The 15,601-nt window shown below is 46.3% G+C and overlaps 1 protein-coding gene across 2 annotated transcripts in view; it reads left to right on the forward strand.

The window, feature by feature from the left end:
• SCTR (secretin receptor) overlaps positions 1-15,601 on the forward strand; it is a 231,348-nt gene that overhangs the window by 171,748 nt on the left and 43,999 nt on the right. For both annotated transcript variants that reach the window (XM_077273411.1, XM_077273410.1), the window contains one exon: positions 4,460-4,529. In XM_077273411.1, coding sequence (XP_077129526.1) covers positions 4,460-4,529 — 70 coding nt within the window. The remainder of the gene's footprint in view (positions 1-4,459; positions 4,530-15,601) is intronic.

Raw genomic sequence — 15,601 nt, forward strand, 5'->3', positions numbered from 1 at the left:
CTATTATATTACCCAGAATCCCCCATTATACCGACATCTATTATATTACCCAGAATCCCCCATTATACCGACTCCAGCACTATTACCCAGAATCCCCCATTATACCGACATCTATTATATTACCCAGAATCCCCCATTATACCGACTCCAGCACTATTACCCAGAATCCCTCATTATACCGACATCTATTACCCAGAATCCCCCATTATACCGACATCTATTATATTACCCAGAATCCCCCATTATACCGACTCCAGCACTATTACCCAGAATCCCCCATTATACCGACATCTATTATATTACCCAGAATCCCCCATTATACCGACACCAGCACTATTACCCAGAATCCCCCATTATACCGACACCAGCACTATTACCCAGAATCCCCCATTATACCGACACCAGCACTATTACCCAGAATCCCCCATTATACCGACACCAGCACTATTACCCAGAATCCCCCATTATACCGACATCTATTATATTACCCAGAATCCCCCATTATAGCGACACCAGCACTATTACCCAGAATCCCCCATTATACCGACACCAGCACTATTACCCAGAATCCCCCATTATACCGACACCAGCACTATTACCCAGAATCCCCCATTATACCGACACCAGCACTATTACCCAGAATCCCCCATTATACCGACACCAGCACTATTACCCAGAATCCCCCATTATACCGACATCTATTATATTACCCAGAATCCCCCATTATAGCGACACCAGCACTATTACCCAGAATCCCCCATTATACCGACATCTATTATATTACCCAGAATCCCCCATTATACCGACATCTATTATATTACCCAGAATCCCTCATTATACCGACATCTATTATATTACCCAGAATCCCCCATTATACCGACATCTATTATATTACCCAGAATCCCCCATTATACCGACATCTATTATATTACCCAGAATCCCCCATTATACCGACATCTATTATATTACCCAGAATCCCCCATTATACCGACACCAGCACTATTACCCAGAATCCCCCATTATACCGACACCAGCACTATTACCCAGAATCCCTCATTATACCGACACCAGCACTATTACCCAGAATCCCCCATTATACCGACACCAGCACTATTACCCAGAATCCCCCATTATACCGACACCAGCACTATTACCCAGAATCCCTCATTATACCGACACCAGCACTATTACCCAGAATCCCCCATTATACCGACACCAGCACTATTACCCAGAATCCCCCATTATACCGACATCTATTATATTACCCAGAATCCCCCATTATACCGACATCTATTATATTACCCAGAATCCCTCATTATACCGACATCTATTATATTACCCAGAAACCCCCATTATACCGACATCTATTATATTACCCAGAAACCCCCATTATACCGACATGTATTATATTACCCAGAATCCCCCATTATACCGACATCTATTATATTACCCAGAATCCCCCATTATACCGACATCTATTATATTACCCAGAATCCCTCATTATACCGACATCTATTATATTACCCAGAATCCCCCATTATACCGACATCTATTATATTACCCAGAATCCCCCATTATACCGACATCTATTATATTACCCAGAATCCCCCATTATACCGACATCTATTATATTACCCAGAATCCCTCATTATACCGACATCTATTATATTACCCAGAATCCCCCATTATACCGACATCTATTATATTACCCAGAATCCCCCATTATACCGACATCTATTATATTACCCAGAATCCCCCATTATACCGACATCTATTATATTACCCAGAATCCCCCATTATACCGACATCTATTATATTACCCAGAATCCCCCATTATACCGACATCTATTATATTACCCAGAATCCCCCATTATACCGACATCTATTATATTACCCAGAATCTCTCCTTAGAGTGGCATGTAAAAGTTTGTGCACCCCTGGTCAAAATTCCTGTTATTGTGAACAGTTAATGAAGGTGCGGATGAAATGATGTACAAGGCCTATAGTTACAGATTGTCATTGTTTCCTCTGTATTTTAGGTAAAATATATTTATATTTTAATCTTTTACATTTTCAAAAATACAATAAGAAAAATGGTCAGGTGCCAAAGTTTGTGCTCCCTTGCAGCTTTGTGTGCTTAGAAAACTGTGACCGAGGTTTCAGACCTTAGTTATCCTGTTGGGGTTATTGTTCACTATCATCGTTCGGAAAGGCCAGGTGAGGCAAATTTCCAGATTTAAAAAAACCCGGCCTCCTCCTAATCTTGTGCCAAAAACCAGCAGCCATGGGCTCATCTAAAGGTACCTTCACACGAAACGACATTATAACGATATCGCTAGCAATCCGTGACGTTGCAGCGTCCTGGCTAGCGATCTCGTTTCGTTTGACACGCAGCAGCGATCAGGATCCTGCTGTGATGTCGCTGGTCGCTGAATAAAGTCCAGAACTTTATTTGGTCGTCCGATCGCTGTGTATCGTTGTGTTTGACACCAAAAGCAACGATACCAGCGATATTTTACACTGGTAACCAGGGTAAACATCGGGTTACTAAGCGCAGGGCCGCGCTTAGTTACCCGATGTTTACCCTGGTTACTAGCGTAAAATGTAAAAAAAACAAACAGCACATACTCACATTGCGTCCCCTGCAGTCTGCTTCCTCCTCTGACTCAGCGCCGCAAAGTGAAAGTGAAAGCAGCACAGCGGTGACGTCACCGCTCTGCTCTCACTGTACGGCGCTCAGTCAGTCAGGAAGTGGACGCAGGGGGACGTGAATGTAAGTATGTGCTGTTTGTTTTTTTTAGATTTTACGCTGGTAACCAGGGTAAACATCGGGTTACTAAGCGCGGCCCTGCGCTTAGTTACCCGATGTTTACCCTGGTTACCAGGGGACCTCGGCATAGTTGATCGCTGGAGAGCGGTCTGTGTGACAGCTCTCCAGCGACCAAACAGCGACGCTGCAGCGATCGACATCGTTGTCGCTATCGCTGCAGCGTCGCTTCGTGTGAAGGTACCTTAAGACTCTGCCGAGCACTCTGAGAATGGTGGAGGCCACAAACCAGGAGGAGGCTGTAAGGAGATTGCAAAGTGTTTTCAAGTTGCCCTTTTCTCAGTTCACAATGTAATTAAGAAATGGCCGTTACCAGGAACAGTGGAGGTCAAGATAAGGTCTGAAGGACCAAGCAAAACTTCAGTGCAAGCTGGTTGTAGGATTGCTGAGACAAAACAAAACCTCCGCTTGACTGTAAAACACATTCAGAGAGGTTTGGCAGACTCTGGAGTTGTGGTACATTGTTCTACTGTTCAGAGACATCTGCACAAATATGGCCTTCATGGGAGAGTCATCAGAAGAAAACCTCTCTTGCGTCCTCACCATAAAATTCAGAGTTAGAAGTATGAAAAGAGCAGCTAAACAAGCCTGATACATTATGGAAACAAGTCCTGTGAACGATGAGGATAAAATAGAACTAAGGCCACAATGGTCAAAGGTATGTGTGGGGAAAAAAGGGCGCAATTTCAGGAGAAGAACATCTCGCCATCCATTAAGCATGGGGGAGATCAATCAGGCTTTGGGGTTGTGTTGTATGGCACGGGGAACATTTCACGACTAGAAGGAGGGAAGAATGAAGAATGGGTTCAATGAAATTTCAACAAATTCTTGATGCAAACATAAAACAATCTGTAAAAAAAGCTGAAGATGAAAAGAGGAAGAGGAAGAAGACGGCTGCTACACATGGAGAATGATCCTAAACACCCGTCACAATCCACAATAGACGACCTGAAAAGGCGCCAGATGAAGGTTTTACAGTGGCCCTCACAGTCCACTGATCTGAACACCATTGATAATCTGTGGCAAGACCTCAAAATAACCGAGGATGCAAGACTCCCCAGGAATCTCACAGAACGGGAGGAGTTCTCCAAGGAGGAACGGAGGAAAATCCCTCAAACAAGAAGAGGAAGACTCTTATCTGGCTACAAAAAGCATCTACAAGCTGTGATACTTATAAAAGGGGCGCTACAAGCTGTGATACTTATAAAAGGGGCGCTACTAGGTAATAATCATGTAGGGTGAACAAACTTGTGCATCGGCCCATTTAACTTTTTGTAATTTTTAAAATGGAAAACATGAAGATATATATTTATTTTATTTTTGCCTAAAATACTAAGGAAATGTATCATCTGAAACTTTAGGTCTTTTAGATCATTTCATCTTCAACTTGCTGAACTGTTCGCAATAACAGTAATTTTGACCAGGGGTGCCCAGACTTTTACATGCCACTGTATATGGACATCTATTATATTACAGATATAACCGATATCTGTTCACTCCTGTTTGTGTGGACATTGATGTGGCTTGCATCCCCATGACAACACTGCAGGTAACTGATAGCATGAGGCGCAGTGCTGTGGGGCGATGCCTCGGGGGCAGGTTGTGTCTGATTTCGGCTTCTGTTTCTTTCAGCTGCTGGAACATCAACTCCAACGCCAGCGTCTGGTGGATAATCCGGGGCCCGGTCATTCTCTCCATATTTGTAAGTGACACAATGTGACCCTGAATCATTTCAGCACCCTTCCCCCTTTAAAGGGAACCTGTCACCCCGTTTTTTGAAGATGAGCTAAAAATAGCGTTAAATAGGGGCAGAGCTGGGCGTTACATTAGTGTATTTTTTGTGCCTTTATTACCCACCTATGCTGCCGAAATACCTTTGTAAAGTCGCCGTTTTCTGCTGTTACTCACGCTGGTCTGGTCCTATGGGCGTGGCGACAGCGCTGTTTCTCCCCCAGATCAGGCTCATCATTACATTGGTGGCGTAGTGGTGTGCGCATGTCCAAAAGACGAATCCACTGCCCAGGTGATGAAAAACAGCGCGATCTGCGCTATTCAGCCGTTTACCGGTGGGCGCAGAGCGCTCCATCTGCGCACGCGCGGCCACAGGAAAGATGGCCGCGCCCACCGGTAAACGGCTGAATAGCGCAGATCGCGCTGTTTTTCATCACCTGGGCAGTGGATTCGCCTTTTGGACATGCGCACACCACTACGCCACCAACGTAATGATGAGCCTGATCTGGGGGAGAAACAGCGCTGTCGCCACGCCCATAGGACCAGACCAGCGTGAGTGACAGCAGAAAACGGCGACTTTACAAAGGTATTTCGGCAGCATAGGTGGGTAATAAAGGCACAAAAAATACACTAATGTAACGCCCAGCTCTGCCCCTATTTAACGCTATTTTTAGCTCATCTTCAAAAAACGGGGTGACAGGTTCCCTTTAATGTCACACATAATCTACTGTATACAAACAAACTGGAATCTTTTCCAGTCGCTGCTTCAGTCACTATTCCAGCTGCTGCTCCTGTTGCTGCTCTGGTCGTTATTCCGGCCTCCGCTCCGGTCGCTGCTCTGGTGGCTATTCCAGTTGCTGCTCCGGTAACTATTCCAACTGCTGCTTCGGTCACTGCTTTGGCCGCTGCTCCGGTCCCTGCTCCGGTTACTATTCCAGCTGCTGCTCCGGTCACTATTCCAGCTGCTGCTCTGGTCACTATTCCAGCTGCTGCTCTGGTCGCTATTCCAGCTGCTGCTTTGGTCGCTGCTCCGGTCACTATTCCAGCTGCTGCTCCGGTCACTATTCCAGCTGCTGCTCTGGTCACTATTCCAGCTGCTGCTTTGGTCGCAATTCCAGCTGCTGCTCTGGTCGCTGCTCCGGTCACTATTCCAGCTGCTGCTCCGGTCACTATTCCAGCTGCTGCTCTGGTCGCTATTCCAGCTGCTGCTTTGGTCGCTATTCCAGCTGCTGCTTCGGTCGCTGCTCTGGTCACTATTCCAGCTGCTGCTCCGGTCACTATTCCAGCTACTGCTCCGGTCGCTATTCCAGCTGCTGCTCCGGTCGCTGCTCCGGTCACTATTCCAGCTGCTGCTCTGGTCGCTATTCCAGCTGCTGCTCTGGCCGCTCATCCACACGCCGGTGGGAAGGAACGTGTTCAAACCAAACAACAGGAGACTGTTAGCCAGATGCTCTGCATTGCCTGTGTGAATAACGCCAGATACAGACTATTATCTTTTTGTGCACTAAAATACCAAGCAGCCAACACTGGATTGAAAGTGGTTGTTTCATCGGTATTGTTGCACCTGTGTTTCTGCCATCATTATTCGGGTCCACTGCACCCTGCCAGTGCATTTGTTTTGGAGGCCTGAGCAGGTAATCATCTCTGCTTTTTTCTCTGTGACTTTTCTCCTGTCTGTGTGTGTATCACAGGTGGGGTAGTGGCCCTGGGAACTCTGACGTAACATCTGCCATTATCCTGGCAAGTCAGCGAAAGGGTGAGACTCTGTAATGTGCACCATCTTGGGGAATTTTGCTGGAACTGTGTCACGATATTGTATGAAATGTAATATGATTTTGTAGCTTTGCCTGTTAGCACCCATGCTGTGGGCTAAAAACCCCCCTTCTCTGTGTGTTTCTGTTTGCTGAGATGTATATGTGTAGATCCCAAACCCCTCATGCCTGTACCAGAAGAATTTTTATTGCGCTTGGAGCTGTAAGCTGATCTCCCTACATTGCTCACTCTCCCTCCTCCCATCTAGAATCAGCTAGAACTGGTATATAATTTCTCTAAAGACAGGAAGTCCTTTGTTCCATTATAATAAGATATTGGGCCACCGATTTGGGCTAGGAAAATGAAAAGTCCATGTTGCGAATCTCCTTTGGCGGATCTATCATCCACTGTAAGAGCGAGCAGCTAGGCCCAATGAGTGCAAAGTGCGGATTTCTCCTCAACCGTGCGGAACAACTAGGACAAATTTGGTCTGATTAGAAAGCCAATTTTAAAATAAGATGAATGCTAGGTGTGTTATGATTCTGACACGTTCGGGAGCAAAAATACCAGAATTATAAGAATTGTTGGAGAAAACTGTACAGCTGAGGAGAGGGGAGGGCGATGTTAACTCAACCCTTTTAGTGATGTCACCAGGCTGCAGCTATAAGTTTTCTGCAAAGCACCCAGCAGTTAGTCTTACCTGAGGAGCTCTTACTGCCAGCCCTGATGAACTGGGATATTTGGAGCTCCGCCCACTAGCCTGGTTTTGCCTGAAATCATCTGAACACATGTAAGTGTTAATTTCTCTTTTAACCCCTGTTATTTTATAATTACTTTGTACATATTTTCAATTGTCTCTTAACATCCTTGTAATATTTTGATAAACACTGCCTAATCTTTCGGAGTAAAATATTTAAATTACTAGTTTCGTTCTTCCTGCTCTAAAACGTACCCTAAGTCTTCTGAAGGGAATTACGCTACTGTTTTGGGTTAGCTTCGGACCCGTTAATCGAAGCTGGTGGCAGCATACCTTGTTCTGTGCCTTTGGGAGTCGTTGTAGCGACGGCGGCGTTGATAATTATTGTTCCTGCCTGAGTGGGAGAAGTTATATCGCCTCGCTGCAGCGTGCCCAATAGCTGGTACATAGCAGGCAGCCTTTCTGGCGACTAACTACCCTAGGTGCAGTACCTAATCTGACCTGAGGGTAAGGGGGGCGCCAGAGAGCGGCAAGTTTTCAAGCGGAACTGTAAAGCGGGATATACATAAATCCCTGCAGTTCGTGTTATTTTGCAGAGCAGTGGGATAACTAAAATAAGCCCATGCTGTAAATCAATAGGTCAATAACCTTGTGTGTGTTTTTATCACATTGCCAGCAGTGGAGGGATACCTAAGATAACCCCCCCTGCACATGTGATAGCCGTCTGTTGGCCTAAGGTCACCCTGATCCGTGACGTAGGGGTGACGGTCACGGTGTGAATCGTGACAAACTGTTCTATGTATTATCTGCCTGTTTTGTGGTTCAATAAACCAAAGCCACACTGACACTGTAGTCACTGAGTACAATCCTGATCACAGGTATCACTGTAATCAGTATAACGGCACCGACCTGACACTGTAGTCACTGATCACAATCCTGATCACAGGTATCAGTGTAATCAGTATAACAGCACTGACCTGACACTGTCTGTACTCACTGAGCACAATCCTGATCACAGGTATCAGTGTAATCAGTATAACGGCACCGACCTGACACTGCATGTAGTCACTGAGCACAATCCTGATCACAGGTATCAGTGTAATCAGTAAAACGGAACCAACCTGACACTGTCTGTAGTCACTGAGCACAATCCTGCTGACAGGTATCAGTGTAATCAGTATAACGGCACCGACCTGGCACTGTCTGTAGTCACCGAGCACAATCCTGATCACAGGTATCAGTGTAATCAGTATAACGGCACCGACCTGACACTGTAGTCACTGATCACAATCCTGATCACAGGTATCAGTGTAATCAGTATAACAGCACTGACCTGACACTGTCTGTAGTCACTGAGCACAATCCTGATCACAGGTATCAGTGTAACAGCACCGACCTGACACTGTCTGCAGTCACTGAGCACAATCCTGATCACAGGTATCAGTGTAATCAGTATAACGGCACCGACCTGTCACTGTCTGTAGTCACTGAGCACAATCCTGATCACAGGTATCAGTGTAATCAGTATAACGGCTCCGACTTGACACTGCCTGTAGTCACTGAGCACAATCCTGATCACAGGTATCAGTGTAATCAGTATAATGTCACCGACCTGACACTGTCTGTAGTCACTGAGCACAATCCTGATCACAGGTATCAGTGTAATCAGTATAACGGCACCGACCTGACACTGTCTGTAGTCACTGAGCACAATCCTGATCACAGGTATCAGTGTAATCAGTATAACGGCACCGACCTGACACTAGTCACTGAGCACAATCCTGATCACAGGAATCAGTGTAATCAGTATAACGGCTCCAACCTGACACTAGTCACTGAGCATAATCCTGATCACAGGTATCACTGTAATCAATAACAGCACCGACCTGACACTGTCTACAATCACTGAGTACAATCCTGATCACAGGTATCAGTGTAATCAGTATAATGGCACCGACCTGACACTGTCTGTAGTCACTGAGCACAATCCTGATCACAGGTATCAGTGTAATCAGTATAACAGCACCGACCTGACACTGTCTGTAGTCACTGAGCACAATCCTGATCACAGGTATCAGTTTAATGAGTATAATGGCACCGACCTGACACTGTCTGTAGTCACTGAGCACAATCCTGATCACAGGTATCAGTCTAATCAGTATAATGGCACCGACCTGACACTGTCTGTAGTCACTGAGCACAATCCTGATCACAGGTATCAGTGTAATCAGTATAACAGCACCGACCTGACACTGTAGTCACTGAGCACAATGCTGATCACCGGTATCCGTGTAATCAGTGTAACAGCACCGACCTTACACTATCTGCAGTCACTGAGCACAATCCTAATCACAGGTATCAGTGTAATCAGTATAACGGCACCGACCTGACACTGTAGTCACTGAGCACAATCCTAATCACAGGTATCAGTGTAATCAGTATAATGGCACTGACCTGACACTGTAGTCACTGAGCACAATCCTGGTCACAGGTATCAGTGTAATCAGTATAACAGTGCCGACCTGACACTGTCTGTAGTCACTGAGCACAATCCTGATCACAGGTGTCAGTGTAATCAGTATAACGGCATCGACCTGACACTGTCTGTAGTCACTGAGCACAATCCTGATCACAGGTATCAGTGTAATCAGTATAATGGCACTGACCTGACACTGTAGTCACTGAGCACAATCCTGATCACAGGTATCAGTGTAATCAGTATAACGGCACCGACCTGACACTGTAGTCACTGAGCACAATCCTGATCACAGGTATCAGTGTAATCAGTATAACGGCACCGACCTGACACTGTCTGTAGTCACTGAGCACAATCCTGATCACAGGTATCAGTGTAATCAGTATAACGGCACCGACCTGACACTGTAGTCACTGAGCACAATCCTGATCACAGGTATCGGTGTAATCAGTATAACGGCACCGACCTGACACTGTAGTCACTGAGCACAATCCTGATCACAGGTATCAGTGTAATCAGTATAACGGCACCGACCTGACACTGTCTGTAGTCACTGAGCACAATCCTGATCACAGGTATCAGTGTAATCAGTATAACGGCACCGACCTGACACTGTAGTCACTGAGCACAATCCTGATCACAGGTATCGGTGTAATCAGTATAACGGCACCGACCTGACACTGTAGTCACTGAGCACAATCCTGATCACAGGTATCAGTGTAATCAGTATAACGGCACCGACCTGACACAGTAGTCACTGAGCACAATCCTGGTCACAGGTATCAGTGTAATCAGTATAACAGTGCCGACCTGACACTGTAGTCACTGAGCACAATCCTGATCACAGGTGTCAGTGTAATCAGTATAACGGCATCGACCTGACACTGTCTGTAGTCACTGAGCACAATCCTGATCACAGGTGTCAGTGTAATCAGTATAACGGCACCGACCTGACACTGTCTGTAGTCACTGAGCACAATCCTGATCACAGGTATCAGTGTAATCAGTATAACGGCACCGACCTGACACTGTCTGTGGTCACTGAGCACAATCCTTATCACAGGTATCAGTGTAATCAGTATAAAGGAGCCGACCTGACACTGTCTGTAGTCACTGAGCACAATCCTGATCACAGGTATCAGTGTAATCAGTATAACGGCACCGACCTGACACTGTCTGTAGTCACTGAGCACAATCCTGATCACAGGTATCAGTGTAATCAGTATGACGGCACCGACCTGACACTGTCTGTGGTCACTGAGCACAATCCTTATCACGGGTATCAGTGTAATCAGTATAACGGAGCCGACCTGACACTGTCTGTAGTCACTGAGCACAATCCTGATCACAGGTATCAGTGTAATCAGTATAACGGCACCGACCTGACACTGTCTGTGGTCACTGAGCACAATCCTGATCACAGGTGTCAGTGTAATCAGTATAACGGCACTGACCTGACACTGTAGTCACTGAGCACAATCCTGGTCACAGGTATCAGTGTAATCAGTATAACAGTGCCGACCTGACACTGTCTGTAGTCACTGAGCACAATCCTGATCACAGGTGTCAGTGTAATCAGTATAACGGCACCGACCTGACACTGTCTGTAGTCACTGAGCACAATCCTGATCACAGGTATCAGTGTAATCAGTATAACGGCACCGACCTGACACTGTCTGTGGTCACTGAGCACAATCCTTATCACAGGTATCAGTGTAATCAGTATAACGGAGCCGACCTGACACTGTCTGTAGTCACTGAGCACAATCCTGATCACAGGTATCAGTGTAATCAGTATAACGGCACCGACCTGACACTGTCTGTAGTCACTGAGCACAATCCTGATCACAGGTATCAGTGTAATCAGTATAACGGCACCGACCTGACACTCTCTGTAGTCACTGAGCACAATCCTGATCACAGGTATCAGTGTAATCAGTATAACGGCACCGACCTGACACTGTAGTCACTGAGCACAATCCTGATCACAGGTATCAGTGTAATCAGTATAACGGCACCGACCTGACACTGTCTGTAGTCACTGAGCACAATCCTGATCACAGGTATCAGTGTAATCAGTATAATGGCACCGACCTGACACTGTCTGTAGTCACTGAGCACAATCCTGATCACAGGTATCAGTGTAATCAGTATAACGGCACCGACCTGACACTGTCTGTAGTCACTGAGCACAATCCTAATCACAGGTATCAGTGTAATCAGTATAACGGCACCGACCTGACACTGTCTGTAGTCACTGAGCACAATCCTGATCACAGGTATCAGTGTAATCAGTATAACGGCACCGACCTGACACTGTAGTCACTGAGCACAATCCTGATCACAGGTATCGGTGTAATCAGTATAACGGCACCGACCTGACACTGTAGTCACTGAGCACAATCCTGATCACAGGTATCAGTGTAATCAGTATAACGGCACCGACCTGACACAGTAGTCACTGAGCACAATCCTGGTCACAGGTATCAGTGTAATCAGTATAACGGCACCGACCTGACACTGTCTGTAGTCACTGAGCACAATCCTGATCACAGGTATCAGTGTAATCAGTATAACGGTGCCGACCTGACACTGTCTGTACTCACTGAGCACAATCCTGATCACAGGTATCAGTGTAATCAGTATAACAGCACCGACCTGATATTGTGTGTAGTCACTGAGCACAATCCAAATCACAGGTATCAGTGTAATCAGTATAACGGCACCGACCTGACACTGTCTGTAGTCACTGAGCACAATCCTGATCACAGGTATCAGTGTAATCAGTATAACGGCACCGACCTGACACTGTAGTCCCTGAGCACAATCCTGATCACAGGTATCAGTGTAATCAGTATAACGGCACCGACCTGACACTGTCTGTAGTCACTGAGCACAATCCTGATCACAGGTATCAGTGTAATCAGTATAACGGCACCGACCTGACACTGCCTGTAGTCACTGAGCACAATCCTTATCACAGGTATCAGTGTAATCAGTATAACGGAGCCGACCTGACACTGTCTGTAGTCACTGAGCACAATCCTGATCACAGGTATCAGTGTAATCAGTATAACGGCACCGACCTGACACTGTCTGTAGTCACTGAGCACAATCCTGATCACAGGTATCAGTGTAATCAGTATAACGGCACCGACCTGACACTCTCTGTAGTCACTGAGCACAATCCTGATCACAGGTATCAGTGTAATCAGTATAACGGCACCGACCTGACACTGTAGTCACTGAGCACAATCCTGATCACAGGTATCAGTGTAATCAGTATAACGGCACCGACCTGACACTGTCTGTAGTCACTGAGCACAATCCTGATCACAGGTATCAGTGTAATCAGTATAATGGCACCGACCTGACACTGTCTGTAGTCACTGAGCACAATCCTGATCACAGGTATCAGTGTAATCAGTATAACGGCACCGACCTGACACTGTCTGTAGTCACTGAGCACAATCCTAATCACAGGTATCAGTGTAATCAGTATAACGGCACCGACCTGACACTGTCTGTAGTCACTGAGCACAATCCTGATCACAGGTATCAGTGTAATCAGTATAACGGCACCGACCTGACACTGTAGTCACTGAGCACAATCCTGATCACAGGTATCGGTGTAATCAGTATAACGGCACCGACCTGACACTGTAGTCACTGAGCACAATCCTGATCACAGGTATCAGTGTAATCAGTATAACGGCACCGACCTGACACAGTAGTCACTGAGCACAATCCTGGTCACAGGTATCAGTGTAATCAGTATAACGGCACCGACCTGACACTGTCTGTAGTCACTGAGCACAATCCTGATCACAGGTATCAGTGTAATCAGTATAACGGTGCCGACCTGACACTGTCTGTACTCACTGAGCACAATCCTGATCACAGGTATCAGTGTAATCAGTATAACAGCACCGACCTGATATTGTGTGTAGTCACTGAGCACAATCCAAATCACAGGTATCAGTGTAATCAGTATAACGGCACCGACCTGACACTGTCTGTAGTCACTGAGCACAATCCTGATCACAGGTATCAGTGTAATCAGTATAACGGCACCGACCTGACACTGTAGTCCCTGAGCACAATCCTGATCACAGGTATCAGTGTAATCAGTATAACGGCACCGACCTGACACTGTCTGTAGTCACTGAGCACAATCCTGATCACAGGTATCAGTGTAATCAGTATAACGGTGCCGACCTGATACTGTCTGTACTCACTGAGCACAATCCTGATCACAGGTATCAGTGTAATCAGTATAACGGCACCGACCTGATATTGTGTGTAGTCACTGAGCACAATCCTGATCACAGGTATCAGTGTAATCAGTATAACAGCACCGACCTGACACTGTCTGTAGTCACTGAGCACAATCCTGATCACAGGTATCAGTGTAATCAGTATAATGGCGCTGACCTGACACTGTCTGTAGTCACTGAGCACAATCCTGATCACAGGTATCAGTGTAATCAGTATAACGGTGCCGACCTGACACTGTCTGTACTCACTGAGCACAATCCTGATCACAGGTATCAGTGTAATCAGTATAACGGCACTGACCTGACACTGTAGTCACTGATCACAATCCTCATCACAGGTATCAGTGTAATCAGTATAACGGCACCGACCTGACACTGTCTGTAGTCACTGAGCACAATCCTGATCACAGGTATCAGTGTAATCAGTATAACGGTGCCGACCTGACACTGTCTGTACTCACTGAGCACAATCCTGATCACAGGTATCAGTGTAATCAGTATAACGGCACTGACCTGACACTGTAGTCACTGATCACAATCCTCATCACAGGTATCAGTGTAATCAGTATAACGGCACCGACCTGACACTGTCTGTAGTCACTGAGCACAATCCTGATCACAGGTATCAGTGTAATCAGTATAACGGCACCGACCTGACACTGCCTGTAGTCACTGAGCACAATCCTGATCACAGGTATCAGTGTAATCAGTATAACGGTGCCGACCTGACACTGTCTGTAGTCACTGAGCACAATCCTGATCACAGGTATCAGTGTAATCAGTATAACGGCACCGACCTGACACTGTGTAGTCACTGAGCACAATCCTGATCACAGGTATCAGTGTAATCAGTATAACGGCACCGACCTGACACTGTCTGTAGTCACTGAGCACAATCCTGATCACAGGTATCAGTGTAATCAGTATAATGGCACCGACCTGACACTGTCTGTAGTCACTGAGCACAATCCTGATCACAGGTATCAGTGTAATCAGTATAACGGCACCGACCTGACACTGTCTGTAGTCACTGAGCACAATACTGATCACAGGTATCAGTGTAATCAGTATAACGGCCCCGACCTGACACTGCCTGTAGTCACTGAGCACAATCCTGATCACAGGTATCAGTGTAATCAGTATAACGGCACCGACCTGACACTGCCTGTAGTCACTGAGCACAATCCTGATCACAGGTATCAGTGTAATCAGTATAACGGCACCGACCTGACACTGTCTGTGGTCACTGAGCACAATCCTGGTCACAGGTTCCCTTTAACCCTTTACTGCCAGCTGACGGAATAGTACGTCCGATGTCAGTATCGCCCGCTTTGAAGTGGGCTCCGGCGGTGAGCGCACCTCAAAGCCGGGACATGTCAGCTGTTTTAAACGTGCCCGCAATAGGCGCGAGTGGAATTGTGATCCGCCTATGCCCATTAACTAGTTAAATGCCGCTGTCAAACATTTAACAAGCGCTTCCGTCGCTCGGCCGGAAATACGCGCATTGCTGACCCCTGTCACGTGATCGGGGGTCAGCGCTGCTTTGCCATGACAACCTGAGGTGTCCTGCAGACCTCTATGGTTGGTGATGCCGGATTGCTGTGATTGCACCCTGTGGTCGGCGCTCTTAGCAATGCTGTAATTCTACTACATAGGAGCGATCTGATCATCACCTCTATGTAGCAGAGCCTATCAGGCGATGCCAGCTCCTAGCCTCCCATGGAGACTACTGAAACATGCCAAAGGTAAAAAAAATAGTGTTTAAAAATAAAAAAAAAAAAAAAATGTAAAAGTTTAAATCACCCCCTTTCGCCCAAATCAAAAAAACAAAATTCAAACCT

The sequence above is a fragment of the Ranitomeya variabilis genome, chromosome 7 (genome assembly GCF_051348905.1).
Source record: "Ranitomeya variabilis isolate aRanVar5 chromosome 7, aRanVar5.hap1, whole genome shotgun sequence".
NCBI classification, from domain to species: Eukaryota; Metazoa; Chordata; class Amphibia; order Anura; family Dendrobatidae; genus Ranitomeya; species Ranitomeya variabilis.